The sequence below is a fragment of the Sylvia atricapilla genome, chromosome Z (assembly GCF_009819655.1).
Source record: "Sylvia atricapilla isolate bSylAtr1 chromosome Z, bSylAtr1.pri, whole genome shotgun sequence".
NCBI lineage: Eukaryota > Metazoa > Chordata > Aves > Passeriformes > Sylviidae > Sylvia > Sylvia atricapilla.
In genome coordinates this window covers 61,230,852-61,247,708 of record NC_089174.1, presented here as the reverse complement: position 1 = coordinate 61,247,708, position 16,857 = coordinate 61,230,852, and the positions used below count along the sequence as shown (strand labels likewise).

The window sequence follows — 16,857 nt, the reverse complement described above, 5'->3', positions numbered from 1 at the left end:
TACTCTGGGGTTTAAGATGATGCAGAAGGACATTAAAAATGACCACATCATTCATTATTGTATCTAAAGGCACAGCAGAATGACCCACAGTGAGAGGTCAGCTGTGGGCTCCACACGAAGCCATACCCTGGGACTGAAGATGGGGACAAGGAATAAGGGAAGCAGAGAGACTGCACCTAAACCCTGTTGTCTCACAGTGGAGAAACAACAACTTCACCATCCACATGCTACTTGACCCTATTCCTTACCTCTAATCACACTACAATTCAAGTTCAGGACATCCTAAAAATCAGTGATTTCTCAAGTCTTGATATTGGCAGCAAGGAAACTGTGACCACAAATAAAATTATAGCATCCTTGGATTAAAGTAATATTAAATATTATCTAGTTTCAAATCCCTCCCATGGGCAAGGATGCCGCTCACTGGAACAGCAACTATGCTCCTGATGCCTTAGGATTTTAGCTTTTATATTTTTCATATATTTGTAATCCTGCAGTTCTTAAGTGTATAACTCTAAACTCCATATACAGTGTTAGCTGCTGCTTTCCCATGTTGATCAGACAAAGCAATTCCTCTCTAGGCCTGGGAGTCAAGGGAATATGGGAACCAACCTCATTCTTTCAGGCTCTGAGAAATGTAAACAAAAGTGAGTTGGGGGGAGCAAACTGGGGGTAAATTATTTCCTTACCTGAAGCTGTAACTGGAAGATTGACCTCCAATATGCAAATGGACCATACTTATAGAAGTCTGTAAACCTGCGACCCATTGTCTATTTTGGGTGTAGCCCCTGGGTGGCTTTCTCTGCCCCAAATGTACCTGGAGGCCCTTCAATAAATATAACTGCATTTTATTCCCTTAATTTTTCTGGCCTCTGTTTTTAGGTAGTCCCATAAAGGCATTACTCCCACCCCTATAGATATGATGACTAAAGCTTCCATCAATTACCAAGGCTTGCTTTTACCTGTAGATTCACCACCATTTTCTCATGCTTAATTTGGGAGAGGAAATCATGAAAACAGGTTCTCTCCCAACAGAATGTTAATGCCATGGTCTTCCAGGGTACAAATTACAGGAAATTAAGCATTAATTTGTTAAGTGTCAGTTAAAAGTAATTATTTCAGAAGATTAGATGGATTTCACTGAAAGAACAGTTGATATTCCCTGCCTAGACACTGGTGAAAAACAGTATTATGCTGAAAGAACTTACTGGGGAGAATGAAAAGGATACAGAAATCCTGCATCAGCATACCAGGGACTTTGAAACATAAGTTAGCTAGAAGCAAAACAATGCCTGAAAAAGGTAATTATACTTTTTTTTTTTAAAAAATCTGTATTTGTTACTGCAACCCATAATAGATGCAGTAAAAATTTTCCAGCAAAAACAAAAATAAAGACGTTCTACTGAGAAAAGTGTAACAGTTACTGTTTTGGCTGGCAAGTGCTTATCAGACCAGCATTTCATCAAGTGCATACAACTACAATCTTGATCTCTCTCTCTCTTTCTGTGTAAATTGCCTGAAATGTTAGCTGAGCTTGCACAGAGTCAAGATACTCAATAGCCTCTTAGAATGATCACTTTCTCCTGCTTCTAGATCCAGACTGAGTAGATGGAGTAATAGCTATCTGGGATACCAGCCATCTGAAAAGTAAAACTGACAAAAACAAGATTTTCTCTTCCTGAAGACAGCGAAGAAGCTGTAAAGCAGGGAGAAGTAAAGTGTTTGTTTACCTGTCCCCCTGTCAATCAAGTCCTGAAATACTATCCATGAAGCAGCAGCAGAGGGAAACTAGCAATCCAGCTGGCCTCTAAATAGCTCCGCTATAGCTGAAGACACCACATTCACTGTGGAGATCAGCATGGGACAAAAGTCAAGAGGAAAATAAAAATAAAACGTGCCACTTAGGACAAAAAATACATGAACAGAAGGCTTGATATAAAGGAAACCTAACTGGGGATGATAAGCAGTCTCCCACAATGTGAGTTACTAAAGCCAAAATTAGCAAGTTTAGTGGGAAAAAAAGGAGGATTCTAAAATTACATTACTCATAGAACCATAAATACTACAAATATATATGTTTGTATATATTTATACATATTCATATATAAATATGTTTGTATATTTCTATATAAGAGCTATAAATATATATATTTATAGTTTTTCTATAACTGTAAAAAATATATATATAATAGCGGCTCAACAGTCAACCAGTCACCAAAAACAAACAAAAACAACAACAACCCAAAAAACTGCCACACCAACCCTAAGTGATACGGAAGGCTGTACTTTAGGATTTAAACTTCATTCTCCAAATAGTTTTGAAGGTCAAGATGAGAAGTCATAGAAGAATACACAAGAGGTACCTCCTGCATGTCACTCTTGCAGCTCTGAGGGCAGCCACAGAGAAAACTAGGACAGTAAATCTATCAATTGCTGTTAAAAAGACAATTTAGACAAACAAGTACTGGAAAACCATGAACTGCCCAAGACATTTTTTTGGCCACTGGACCAGTCATGCTCTCAAGGATGCAGTTAACAACAAAACCTGCAAAGAGTTAAACCCACAGCTGATGCAGCAGCAGATGAATGGATTAGAAATTGGTTGTATGGGGGAATTTTACCTTTGAGTCTTTGCTTGTAGTCAGCAGGTTGAAAAGCAGAACAGAGCTGCTCCAGGTGCTCATTCTCAGCACAGTGCATGACAAAGAAGAGCCTCCAAAGCATGTTGCTGGACAAAGTTCCATAAGGCATCTCAGACATGAACAGCCAGACTCCCAGCCTGTTGGATTTGAAGAGGCAGTTAGGAACAGTTCCACCCTGATTAATCCCAACATTTGGAAAGGGAACATCTCTGGCCAACACGTCTGCTAACATAACAAAGTTAGCAATGTGAGGATGTGTATCAGCATCTCAAATTCTGAGCCAACCTCATTCTCAACTGACCAAGATTTCAGAGCTTCTGTCAGTTGTTATAAATTCATGGCCTCATTCCTCCCTACTTTGATGCTACCAATGCACTGAAAAATCATACTTGTCCTAGTCTTTTTTAAACATTTAAGTATTTAAAGCTACTCCAAATCTCAGTTTCAAGTATTCAACTCCTCCAAAACTAAGCCAGTGAAGGGATTACCCACCTTTTTGCCTTCAGAACATGCAGAACAGCTCTAAAAAACAGCTCATCAAACTCCAGTTGCAATTTTTCCACAGAGTAGGGGTGTTCTACTGATCCATATTGTTTATTACCACTAACATACTGGGCCCAGTGGTCACTCACATGACACAGAGTCATCCTGCACAGCAGAGCAAACAAGCCAAAGAAGGATCATTAAGTATGTAACCACCACAGGAAAACACAGACAAGGGCAACAAGATCAGAATCTAGACACAAGAGACATGATCAACATTCTGCCCTCTGGGTTCCAGAGGTTTCTATACAAATTTCTCTGTTCTCCTTCCTTAGTTTTACAAGCAAAGAAAGCATAAAATATTCTATTTTACCAAATTAGTTTGTGCGTGACCTTTGAAGCCTTAAAATATCTGTACAGAATGAAATGACAGTACATAAAGAAAGCTCATACAGGAATGATTACACTGAGAAAGTTACTGCCTCCATAATACAAAGAAAAAGATGGATTTTGTTTCTGATTTGACTGTATTCCCCCTTGAGAATACACTCACAGAAGCCATATAGAGCGAATGCTAGAGATTTAAAAATAAAGAGCAGCTTTTAGGCTTCAATTACATTTACTTACTGCAACAATAGACAATTTTCAGGGAGCAAATTAAAAATCCCAAAACTATTCCATCGGTAACAATGGAAATAAAGCAGTAATATCGGTTTTATATAGGGGAAATTCAAAGAATTGATGCCTGTTGGGTTTTAAGGACTACCCAAGAAAAGCCTAACAATATCACTAATGGAAGTCAGCCTAGTGTTCCACAGCTCACCTGGCTCCTTTGTACCAACCGCATTTAGATTTTGCAATTTGCCATTTCAGATTCCCAGACTGGCTAACCCTGAACCGATCAAATGTCAGAGCAAAACCTGAGAACTGTTTGGATGACATTTGGGTTTTTTTGGTTGTTTGATGGTTCTGGGGATTTTTTAGCAGCTCTGAACATCAAATATATATATAAAATAGATTTAATCACACCACAGAGAAAAAAATTCTCTTACTTGATGAGCTGACCGATTCTCTTCACAAACTGTCGGTACCGTGCTCTGTTAAACGTTTCTAATCCCACAGACAGAAGTTCCACTAAGGAGTTTGCAAAGGCAAAAATCTTCATCATCTTCTGGGGAGAGGTTTTTTCAGGAAAATAAGCTAAGATGGATACACAAAAAATAAGAGTACAAAAAAAGGCGTGAATTCCGGATTTTTAAGTAACTTAACAAGCACTCAAAGTAACAATTCATCATATTGTGAACTGAAATGTATGCTTTGTTTATGAAATGAACAATAAATACCTGCTAAGTATGAAAGTACAAATAAACTATGCAGGTAGTAAAGACCTCTGGCAAGCAATTACCTTCATGTATGTGTCCAGAGATTTTGGGGGGAAAAAAAAAAAATTGGAGAACATCAATAACATTACAATTAAGAGGCAAGGAGGAAAAATGGTTCTAAAACCACTGTTGGGAGTTAACTGACAACCAAATCGTAACTAAGGGAAAAAAGACTCTAATGTTTTGCATGTATATTGCTATGAGGTTTTTATTTATCCCATACACTTGGCATATAGTTAAGTCTCATCTCTTTAGCCTGCAAGCTGATGCACAGGTTCATTACTATTTTTCTCCAAGAGTTTTATAATACAGTAGCATTCTTGGAAATGACAGTCAATATGATTCGCATAAACAAAATGAAGAATAACTTTCCAGTAACTAATTTACCTTCAGATGTAAACCCGAGGAACTGCTGAAACAGTTCATGAAATGGGAACTGTGACAACAGAGCAATCAAGTCATCTTCCAACAGCAGAATCCAGCTTGTTTCAGGATCCTCATCCTATAGACAAATACAGGTGCTGTCAGTAGCTTCACAGTAAAACCAACAGTAAAGGGCTTCATTATTGTACTAATTACACTTTTGTTAGGATTAACTGAAATATTTTAATTCCCTCTGCTAGAACTCACTACTGGAAGCTCCACTCTCTACAGTTATACAACAGAGATGAGAGTAAAATAGAAGTGAATTCAACTCATGCTTTTTAACTTAACAAGTCAGATTTTCTTCATCCATTCCACAAAGATCAATGACTTTAAATAAAAGCACAGAGGACAAAACAAAGAGAAACAAAAAAAGTCATCTGTTGTACCTCTTCTCCTCCTTCATCTACCAGAGTCCAGTTCCCAGATTCCTTCCCAGAAGAAGAGGAACTTTTCGTTTCACTTGGTTTCATATGGCACATGAAGTCCACACGATTTCTGGTTTAGAGTGAAAAATCAAGTATAAAAAGTTAGAAAAAAAAATCTGAATTTAATCTTTCAGTTAAGAGAAGATGTTAAAAAACCAAAATGCAAGAGGAAGAAATTAGCAAGTAAAGCAAAAATATGCCTGGCAGGAAAGGCCCTGGAGGTGCTGGTGCCAGCGGCTGGACAGGACCCAGGAGTGCCCAGGAGGGCAAGAGGCCCATGGCCCCTGGGCTGTCCCAGCCATGGTGTGACACAGCCCCAGGACAGGGCCCGTCCCCTGGGCTGGCACTGCTGAGGCACCTCCAGTGCTGGGGACAGCTCTGGGCCCCTCAGGACAAAAGACATGGAGGGGCTGGAGAGTGTGCAGGGAAGGGAATGGAGCTGGGGAAGGGGCTGGAGCCCCAGGAGCAGCTGAGGGAGCTGGGAAAGGGGCTGAGCCTGGAGAAAAGGAGGCTCAGGGGGGACCTTCTGGCTCTGCACAGCTCCCTGACAGGAGGGGACAGCCAGGGGGGTCGGGCTGTGCTCCCAAGTTACAAGTGATAAAACTAAAAACAGCCTCAAGTTGCACTAGAGGAGGTTTGGGTTAGATATTACAGAAAAACCTTTAATGGAAACTTGGTCAGGCAGTGCAACAACTGTTTAGGGCAGTGGTGGAGTCAACATCTCTGGAAGCATTCGGAAGGCTTTGTGGATCTGACACCAGAAGACATGATTCAGCAGTGGACACGGAGGTTCTGGGTTAAAAGTTGGACTGTTGGACTCAACAACCTTAAATGTGTTTCCCAACCTACACAATCCAATGACTGTAAATGACTCTAGGATAACCTGGTTCCTGACACGCAGGAGCTGTAAAGAGACATGCCTCAGCTCTTTCACCAATAAGAGCAGACCCCGTGGAGGCTCTGAGTTCTGGTATCAACATTTAGAGCAGCACCCCAGACATATTAAGCTGGCCCTTGTTCCAAACACAAGTATCAAAAAGTACTGGCAACACACATTCCCTCAAGACACACTGGTTTCCCCAGGCAGCTCTAGAAAGGAAATGTAAAACTGAAGCCCTTTAAAACAACAGCTTTCAAAACACAAGTAAACTCCCACTTAAGTCAGACCCAAACTATCACCACATTCCTACTGGATTTTAATTTTTTTTTTTTTTAAAGGATGAAAAATATATCAATATATCAAATCAATGTGTACATCAGTTTAACATTTTTAGTCGGGGGATTCTGTTGCAGAGACATTATGAAAAACAGGCCATGGTGCAAAGCAAAAGATATTTCAGAAGCAACAGTAACAAAACCTATGGGTCTGTCTGTCTTCAGGAGCTATTTCACAGCTGAAAGAAAGCTGCATCATACTGTGTACAGCATGAGGATCTACTACCAAGGCTGAATTTTGAATGAATAAGTAAAAAGAATGTGAATTAAACTGTGAATCTATTCATGCCCATTCATATAACTTTGTCTGCAATTAACTTTCAGAGTTTTGCAAGTAAATGGCGTGTTCTGTTTTCTACTCTTAAATAATTAGAACATATTTATAAAAGCATGTTCATACTTACTTGACAGGAGACATAAGCAAGGCAAGAGATTGCATGAAATGAAAGACACCCGATGGGTTACCCAAGACTCTGATCTGAAATTAAATGCAAAAATCTAAGTAAATCTAAATAAACAAAGGGCAAATTATTCTGAGCAGAGAAATTCACATTTCTCACTAGCTTTTTGTTAAGACTTAAAAGAATCCATAAAAGACAGCACCAACACCCTGAACAGAATATTGCCATGACAAAATATTGTGACTCGCTCAAAAGAATTACTTAGAAGAATTAAAGGAAAGGGAGAAAGAAGATCAAAAGCTACATATAAAAGGACAACCTCTCTCTTTGTTCCACATGTAGGTCTGAGCACCAGGGGTAATTCAGACACTGAGCATAGGGTAAGATGAAATCCTACCACACTAGGTTAATTGAACTCAATGATATTAAGGGTCTTTCCCAAGCTAATTCATTCTATTCAATACTTCTATTGCATTGTTTGCCTTTCCTGTTAGTGTAATTGAAGTATTTTTCCTGTGACTAGATTTCCAATGTTTTCTCCTCTTAGAAGAGCAAATACGTTCTCTGAGAGAACAACCTGGTGCCTTTGGATATCCACACTCCCTCTTACCTAAACAAAGTGAACCCTTTCCTTTGTCCCTTAACTTTCCAGGGAAACCAGCCTCACTTCAACGCATAGGATATAAAAAAATCTGTTCCTTCTGATCCCTTACACATCAGAGTTAACTCCAATCTCACTTTTTATATAAAGCAACTGCTTCAAGTCTAAATATGCATTCCACTTTTTGGAGAACACTCCCAAAACCTGGTGCATAACGCCTTGACTCCCTTTCATGGAATCTCTACAATCAAGAGTGAAGTGTGTTAACCTGCACACGGTTGGCCTAACATGGATAAATGTGTACCCTGACAAACCCCTCACTGCCACTGTGATTCCACACACCTGGAAAGGCAGTGTGGGTCATGAGGGATTAACCAGGCCCAAGACAATGTCCTCTCCTACCCACGCTATTCCCACTCCAACCTGCTGAGAGTGAAGAATTAAACATTCACACCTGAATGAATGGACAAGCCCACTCGCTGACGCCAGCTGGACAGCGAAGGATGTGGTTGAAGAGGAAGAGATGGTCACCTGGACAGCCAATTCTCTGCAGCACAGATACCTAGAGGGAAGTATATTGAAATCAAATAAATAATTTTGAAGTCCATTTCCTTACAGTCTTGATAACTAGAGTAACACTGTTCATTTCTTTTCTAACACTTTCTAACAAACCTGAATTTTGAGAGCATGTTACAGAAGAACAATATTTAAAATCTGTTTGCTTGCCTTATCATCCACAAACCATTTCCTTCGGCATAATTTTTTTTCTACAACTGCACTAGAATCTAATTTATTTAGAAATTGGCAAAACAAAAGTTTCAGACATGACATGTCTGAACAGTTCTAATTTCAAAATACGTAAAAGCACAATGAGTATTATTAAGTTCACTGTGAGCAGTGCTAGCTGCTCAGGTGCCAGTCCTCACTAATGCTGCTAGACTTTATTAGAAAAGGAAATCAATTATAAAGATCTGCTAAGAGATTCTGTTCCTCAAGTCAGACAAATCCCACAGAAAAACCCCACTGCCCATCGGATAGGGAGTGAAACAAAAACACTTCCAGAAATTATTCCCAAATTCATCCTGTGTGTTGGATCAGGTATATCCGTATCTACTTCCTCACCAGTCTCTGCAGCCACATGAGAAGGTCACTGTGAAACTGAGGATCTTCAATAACCCTGCGAGTGAAGCTGAAAAGGACACTGATACATTCCTTCAAGTGGCTCAAGTCTGAAGAGAGATTTTCTGACTGCTTTGAAACTGTAAATTAAAAATAGAATCAGTGAAACTTTGATAAGAAGTAGCAGCATGAACACTGGGTTTGGGGCTGCATATAAAACTGCTCTCTATATTTGCAGACACCAAGATACTTCAACACAGCTGCCTGCTAAATCTGTCAGAAAGAATACTTGGAGTACTTTGTTTAATCTTATAATTACCTCTGGACACTAATAAGAAGAATATACTACGGTTACTCTCACAAAAGGCTTTCCCTCAACATCAGTTTGGTAGGAACCACCATTTAGTATGCATATAAACTATCTGGGAGGTGGAGTGCTAAGGGAGGAGTAATAAGAAAGAAAAATATCTGGGGCAGGAGGAGGAAAAATACTTCAGCTAAAAGATTATATTGGCATGAACTCAAACAAAGCATTTAGGATGAAAACTAAAAAGATAATTCTAAATATTAAGAGCTTAAGATTTCACATGGCCTTCCAAGAGGAAGTAAAGCAGGAAAAATATCCAGCTTATTTTGGACTTGGAAAAAAGACCTGTAGTACACGTAGGCTTGGACAACAAAAAATTGGGAATTTGGGTGTCCCATCCACACAGTGTTTCTGTACAGTTATCAGTGTAAATCTGCAGCTCAGACAGCAGAAGTCATTCCTCCTTTTACTGCCCAGGTGATAAAGTCAAGGGAACTGGACATTTTCCTGTGAGAAAAAAAGGTTTCACTGACTTCTACATAAGATCAACAGTTTTTGGTAACAAATTCCACCACAAGACTGCAAAACTGCAGCTGCACATGGTGCTGGGCACCCTTACCAGGACTGGGAGCAGTCCAGACCAGCAAACACACCTTGTTCTTGCTGCTGCAGAGCCACAGATCTCAGCAGGGATGAGCCGCTGAGCAACCTGTAAACATAAGACTCCACTTGCAAGCGGGACAGTACTGAAGTGTAGGAGTGCAGTGCCAGGGTCTGGTGCACATGCTCTGCTTTGGCCTCAAACAGCTTCTTCAGCTCCCCCAGCACACTCTCGTTCAGCTCCACTGTCTGGTAGCGGTGGTGACCTGTCACCTTGCACTGATCTGCACACAGACCCTGAAAGGAGAGCAAATATTTTATGTCAGCAGTTCTGACATTTTTTTGGGTCACTCTAACAAAAATCAATCACAATATAACCCTCTCCTAAACAGATTTCAAGGGTTTCATAAAAGGAGACATTTCATAAATGAGAAAGACCAACATTTGGCAATATCCCATGTGCTTTTCCGAGCTACTGAAAATTCATATCCTTGACTGCTGAAGAAAAAATATTTTATAAACCCTCAGTAACTCAGGTTTACAAACAGCCAGAAGTTACTTGCCTGCAACACTGAAAGATATGAACAAAACCAGGTGTCTCGCTCCCAGTGACTGCACCTGCTTCTTAGTTTAGAGATTTCCAAATATATTTGGATCTGCTATTTTAGAGCTGAAAGATTCACTGGAACAAGATAAATATTTCCCAAACTCCGAGGACTGATGATTTGCAGCAATTCCCCACTGCATGTTTAAAATGTTCAGAAATTACCTGCACTCAAACCTTTTCCCAAACTGAAATTAAAAGCTCAGAACAGTTTTCCTCTGCCTCATCTCTACTTCTTCAGCACAAGAAAAATGTAATAAATTCTTGTTATCCTTAAAATAAACAACATTCCTGATAATCTTTTATGCAATCAGGAAACAATCCCAAAAACCAGCATTTTGAAAGCTTACCTTGAAAGCATCTTTGGGTTTCCTAAATCAGTAGAATAAGAATTTTTAATTGGTATAAAGACACAAATAATTCTGTACACACAATATATATATATAGTGAATTGGGATGAAATAAAGCAAGTAGCAATCTTATACAAGTCGACAATGACCTTAGAGGATGCAAGAGTGAAGCCAAAATTGCTTTTGGTACAGAAAATGATCACTGCAAGCTTTACAATCCAGTAAGGCTCAGTGTTATTCCCCAAGAAAAAGGAAAGAATTCAGACGTGTTCAATTCCTCAACTCTGATGAACTGCACTCACACAAACAGTAAAATCTACCCTATTCATAGGTGTTCAGCATCTTTGGACAATTTTGATAATGTGTGAGCTGTAAACAGCATCAGAACAGTTTCATTCACTCCCACTGTAACACTGAACTCAAAAGACAAGTGTCACAGAAAGGAGTCTGGGGGAAAACTGCTGATGTGTGCCCCAAAGAACTCCATAAACCCCTCTGGTTTGCAGACAAAAATGCTACAGATGTTACAAATGTTACATACCGACTCTGGAAGTAAGAAAAACCACAGCTACACTTATGGAACAAGTTATTGCAAGTGGATGGCCCTAACACCCCCTTTGAGCTATGGGGCTGCTCCTGAGCACAGTTTCAAGCTCCCCTGCAGCAGCTGCCACTCTGACAGCAACAATGACATCAATGGAAACTGTCAGCTGGCAGCAGGCCACTTGGGACATCATTGCTACAGTCACTCTACCACACGTACCCCATGTCTGCTTGGAGTGGTACAAACTTCACCTGACACCACAGACAGAACTGGGTGTATAAAGCTCATCCTTTCTGACCCCAGAAGAAATCACTGACACATATCCCTCATACCACATATCCCTCACTACCCTGCACACATCAGAGGTTAAAAATCAAACAACAAACTGCTGAAGTCTCAAGAGGATGATATTTTGAAGTACAGGGGGAGAGTGGAGAGACAGAAAGCAAAGGTAGTAATCTCTGGACATGGAACAGCTAGACCCAGAGGAAGCAAAGAAGTCAGTAAGAAGACTGGAGCACTTTCCCTATGAAGACAGGCTGAGAAAGTTTGGGCTTCAGCCTGGAGTAGTGTAGAGACCTCACAGCACCTTCCAGTATCTAGAAGGGGCCTACAGGGAAGAAGGACAAGGATTCTCCATCAGAAACTGTAGTGACAGGACAAGGACTAAAGGGATTAAACTGAAAGAAGGGGAAATCTAGGTTAGATATTAGGAAAAAGAAATCTTTATTGTGAGAGTGGTGAGACACTGGCACAGAATGCCCAGGAAGGTTGCCCCAATCCTGGCAGTGGTCAAAGCCAGGTTGGGTAAGTCCTTGAACAACCTGATCCAGTGGGAGGTGTTCCTGTCCATGGAGGGCAAGGTTGAGATTAGAGGATTTTTAAGGACCTCTCCAACCCTTAACATTCTGTGATTCTTTTACAACAAAACAGCTTAACTACGATAAACCTGGCAGCAAGGTAATTTCTGAATAGTTTAGGTTCAAAAGTAGCTTCAGCAACAGCACCTGCACGGTTTTCTGCTGTTCCTTGAAAGTCCATAATCTCCCCTTCACATTTTGGCAGTCTGTTGTCATGGCCTGTAGCTCTGCCTCAGCCAACAGCAGCTGCTTCCTGCAGCGCATGTAGTTCAGGAGCAGCTCGTAGAACTCGTGCCTGTCCTGGTGAGCCACACTCTCAAACTCTTCAGCATAGGAATCAACGTTCTCCAGCCACGAACAGGGCTCAAAGATTTTCAGCTGCTCCCTGGTAAATGGCACCAGCTCTGGCTCGGAGGGGAGCTCTGGGTACAGCCTCTCATGGTGCAGCAGGGGCTTTACTGCCATGATGGTGGGTTTCTCGCAGGACAGCTCCAAGGACAGGTCTGGATAAACCGGCTGCAGAACACGTGACTTGGACTTCTCAGAAGACTGTGAGGTGCTGAGAGGAAGCCTCTCTGAAGAGCAGGCAAGGGGATCTCTAAAGTCTTGTCGGTTTTCAGCTCTTCTGCCCTGTACAAAGCCCATCACTAACAGTGAGGGAGCAGCACTCGACTGAAAGGTACTACTCGATAAATCAGAATTTCTAGATCCAGTAGCAACTGCCTCCACAGGGCTCTGAGGCTTATCCAACTCATTCTTCTCGATCTTCTCAACATCCCCCACACATTCCTCCAGGGAAGGATCATCTTCGACCTCTTCTGCATCTCTGGAAGGCTCAAGAGTCACTTCCAGAGCCCCTTCATTTGCTGAAGACAAATGATTTTGGGGGATGTCAGAAACATCATTTATTGTTTTCCTATTGTCTACTTCATCTCTGAGTTGAATTTCTGTAAATTCTCCAGGATGTTCCACCTGCACTCTCCTGGCTTGAGAAGACTCTTCTGCCACAGGAGGCAGGAAAACATCATCAGGTTCTTGTATCTGGGGCTCCTCACTACTTCTTTTCTTTTTTTCCTAAGATAACAAAAAATTAACAGTGTCACTGCCAAGTGAATGTCTCCATCTTACACCCCAAATCCCACCAACACCAAAAGTAGTATTTGTCAGCATTATGACGCCAAAAGCTCTTTTAAAGATATTAATTTTCATAATACTAAAGATAAAAACAAATATACCAAACTAATCTTTAGCTGCCCTATGAAGACTGTCTACCAGTGTGTGTTTTCTTGGTCAGCTCTTGCACAAGGCTTCAACATTTCTAAGTAAAGATCTATAAATACCACAGGACAGACTGTTTCATTAACACAGAAAACAACCAACATAACAGGATCCTGACACCTAAGAAGAGTTACTCAATTTCACCATACTGACAAAAAAAAAAAAAAAGTTACTCTGTGATCCAGATGCATCTTAAATTTTACAGAATATTTCAGTGGCTGGAAAAATATTTTCAAAACAGTAATTTCAAAGCAAAGCAAGTCTGGAATGTAACCCTCAACTACATTCTAAAACCAGGGCAACATCTGAATAATTGCTGAAATACCAATTTTCAACAGGCAATACACACAGAGGATGCATAAAAACTTAACAGTGCTATTAAAACTATAAATCAATTTAAAATTACAATTAGTTTGAGAATAAATAATTCCCATAAACCTAATCTAAGGTACAGATTAGCTTCCTTCCAAAAAGCACACATAGGAAATGAACTGAGATTTTGATAACCTGTAAATCATTTGCCAACTTGTAAAACAAAGAACTGGCAAAGTGGTTAGCCAATCTGTCAACTGCGTAGACTTAGCACTTTATTAGGAGCAAAACTGAGGAGTTAGGTCACAGTGCTCCAGTTTTGGATGACCCAGATAATTTAACAATGAACACAGGTGAAATGAGTACCAGCTTTTGATACAGGGAAATAAGAGGGAAATGACAACGGTTTTGGAAACATGCTCACAGTATCACATATATTTTTACTAAACATCTGAATGTTTTTGCCTTAAGAGAAAGCATAAATGAAAACAGCTCAAATCAAGGCACTAGCTTATGTTGATCTCAAGGCTAATTTTACTCTGAATATATGGTCGCAGGTCCTTTACAAAAAAAAAAAAAAACATAATTACTCTGGCTTTGCTTTCATACTGCTTTCTGGTGTATTAAAACCTGTAAACACTTCTGATCACAAAATAGCTCTGACTCACTAGTTGAAGCTCCAGGTGAGAAGCTAAAAATACATCAGTGCAATTCTTTAAGATGGGACTTCTGGAATGCTAATAAGCATCTCCTGAAAATTACCTCAAAGTCAATAATTTCCCCAGGATACTGTATCACTAAATCATATTTATACAGTGCATTGATCCACATACTTCACAAACACACGCAGGCCCTCAACCCTCTACAATCTCAACGTTTAATTTTGCAGTCTTTGTACAGAATAAACTCCCTTTATCTTTCAGTATCAGCCTGCATCCCTCCCATACACAGCTGTTTTTAAAATTTATGATGTGCCTTTCAGTTCTTACTTTCCTAGGGGGAAAAAAAAAAAAAAAAAGGGTATAATCATTAAAAGAGATTTCATCTGAGAAAAAATGAGAGAAATCAAGTTCTGAGCATGGAGGAAAATTCTGCTGAAGCCACCTATCAAAGAATCCCAGAATGGTTTGGTTCAGAAGGGACATTAAAGACCATCTAATTCCAACTCTGTCCCATGGAAAGGGACACTTGCCACTAGAGCAGGTTGCTCCAAGTCCTATCCAGCCTGGCTGGGAGCACTCCCTGGGATGGGAAAATGGCACCTGCTCATTGGCCTTGCCCCATGCCTGACCACTCTCTTCTCCTTGCACATCATTAATGACCCTCAAATTCCAAGGACATTCCAAACCTTTCAGGAAATATCTCTGGAATAACCCCGATGTCTTTTTGGGACTACCTAGAAACTGAGGTAGAAAATTAAGAAAACCTAGAAAATTAAGAGAATAAAAAGCACTTGTGTTTATTGAAGGGCCATCAGGTACATTTGGGGCAGACAAAGCCACCCAGGGGCTACACCCAAAATGGACCACACGTCATGGGTTTTCATACTTTTTTACATTTGGTCCATTTGCATATTGGGGGTCTATCTTCCATTTACAGCTTCAGGTAAGGAAGTCATTCACCCCAAGTTTGCTCCCCCCCAACTCACTTTTGCTTACATTTCTCAGGGCCTGAGACAGTGAGGTGTCCTTAACTCCCAGGCCTAGAGAGGAATTGTTTTGTCTGCTCAACATGGGAAAGCAGCAGCTAACACTGTATATGGAGTTTAGAGCTGTATACTTAAGAACTGCAGGATTACAAATATATGAAAAATATAAAAGCTAAAATCCTAAGGCATCAACCTGAGTGCCAAACACAGAAACAAGCAGACACAGGGGCACTTCTTCACCATTTCCAGGTGCACTGGTTTTGCCACCTCGCTGTGTTTGAATCAGTCTGGTGCTGCACAAGTTTAACTTTGGGGCCACTATTGTCAAAAAGCCCTGGGCTCCATTCCACAACTCGGCAGCTCTGCAGTTGAGCCAGCCTTTCTGTCAGCTCACAAGAATTCCACCTTTTCAAAGGATTACAGCTTTTTCTGTGGCATGGGAATGGAAAAAGTCCTCAATGTGACTGACCCTCAAACTGCATCCTGAGGCATGCCCGGGTATTAACAGAGGTGAGCACAGTAATAGCAACAGAAATACCAGAAGTGGGTCATGTGTAGCACTGGAGAATTCAGGGCTCTCACATATGACACTTCCAGTGAATTGTTTCACAGTGAATTTCACCTGAAAGGGATGGCTAAAGACTAGAGTCACCACACACATGTCCTTAATGAATAGCAGTGTCATCCATGACTCACCACCTTCCTGCAGGGAACCAATTCTCTTAGGCAGCAGTTTGAAGATTTGACTGCCTTGCACACACCAGGGGGCTGAATCAAAACCAAAACAATGACACAGTAACTCTTCTGGGGTTGTTTTTCCCTTCAATCTTTACTTGCCTTCCATTCAGGAAGCACACCCACACTTGACATTTAGATTTAACCCTGGTTTTACAGAACACTGGTCAATTAATTCAGCATTTTCAAGGAACTTTGACAGTCATGACTTCAATGTCCTTGCTCTATATGGTTGTCCATAGGGACAACAAGAAAGAGGTTAAGAAACCAAGGAAATCATTTCCACTTTGTGAGGTAGTTCAGATCATTCCCACAAACATTCTGTGTAAAGAAAATAAAGCTGTCAGTACTAATATCATGAACTCAAAACAGGATAAAAACCTAGGAAGAGTGATACTAAAAACTTCATCACCAACTTATGAAGAAGCACTATCATGTGTTAGGCATAGCATCACGTTCTCAGTATTTCAAAGCCAAACAGACAAGATGGAGTACCACAGAATCACCGAATAACTCGGGTTAGAAGGAACTTAAAAAACATCTCATTTCACCCTCCTGCCATGGACAGGGACACCTTCCACTCTCTCAGGTTGCTCCAAGCCCTGTTCAGCCTGGCCTGGGACACTTGCATGGATCCAGGGGCATCCACAGCTTCTCTGGGAAACCTGATCCAGGGCATCCCCACCCTCACAGCCAGGAATTCCTTCCCAATATCCCATCCCAATATCCCCATTCCTATCCCAATATCCATCCCTGCCCTCTGGCAGTGGGAAGCCATTCCCCGTGTCCTGTCCCTCCATGCCTTGCTCTCCAGCTCTCCTGGAGCCCGTTTAGGTCCTTCCAGGGGCTCTGAGGTCTCCCTGAAGCCTTCTCTTGTCCATCTCTGTCTGTAGGACTGTCTCCCCACACACTAAAAAACCGTAAA

At 40.9% G+C, this 16,857-nt stretch overlaps 1 protein-coding gene across 1 annotated transcript in view; it reads right to left on the bottom strand.

Moving 5' to 3' along the window:
- Window positions 1-16,857, bottom strand: part of EPG5 (ectopic P-granules 5 autophagy tethering factor) — a 55,480-nt gene that overhangs the window by 38,136 nt on the left and 487 nt on the right. The window contains exons 2-11 of the mRNA XM_066339155.1: window positions 12,107-13,033; window positions 9,655-9,898; window positions 8,698-8,834; window positions 8,030-8,137; window positions 6,978-7,051; window positions 5,320-5,428; window positions 4,895-5,009; window positions 4,178-4,325; window positions 3,135-3,290; window positions 2,622-2,779 (exon numbers count right to left, since the gene is read on the bottom strand). Of these exons, the coding sequence (XP_066195252.1) occupies window positions 2,622-2,779; window positions 3,135-3,290; window positions 4,178-4,325; window positions 4,895-5,009; window positions 5,320-5,428; window positions 6,978-7,051; window positions 8,030-8,137; window positions 8,698-8,834; window positions 9,655-9,898; window positions 12,107-13,033 (2,176 nt within the window). The remainder of the gene's footprint in view (window positions 1-2,621; window positions 2,780-3,134; window positions 3,291-4,177; window positions 4,326-4,894; window positions 5,010-5,319; window positions 5,429-6,977; window positions 7,052-8,029; window positions 8,138-8,697; window positions 8,835-9,654; window positions 9,899-12,106; window positions 13,034-16,857) is intronic.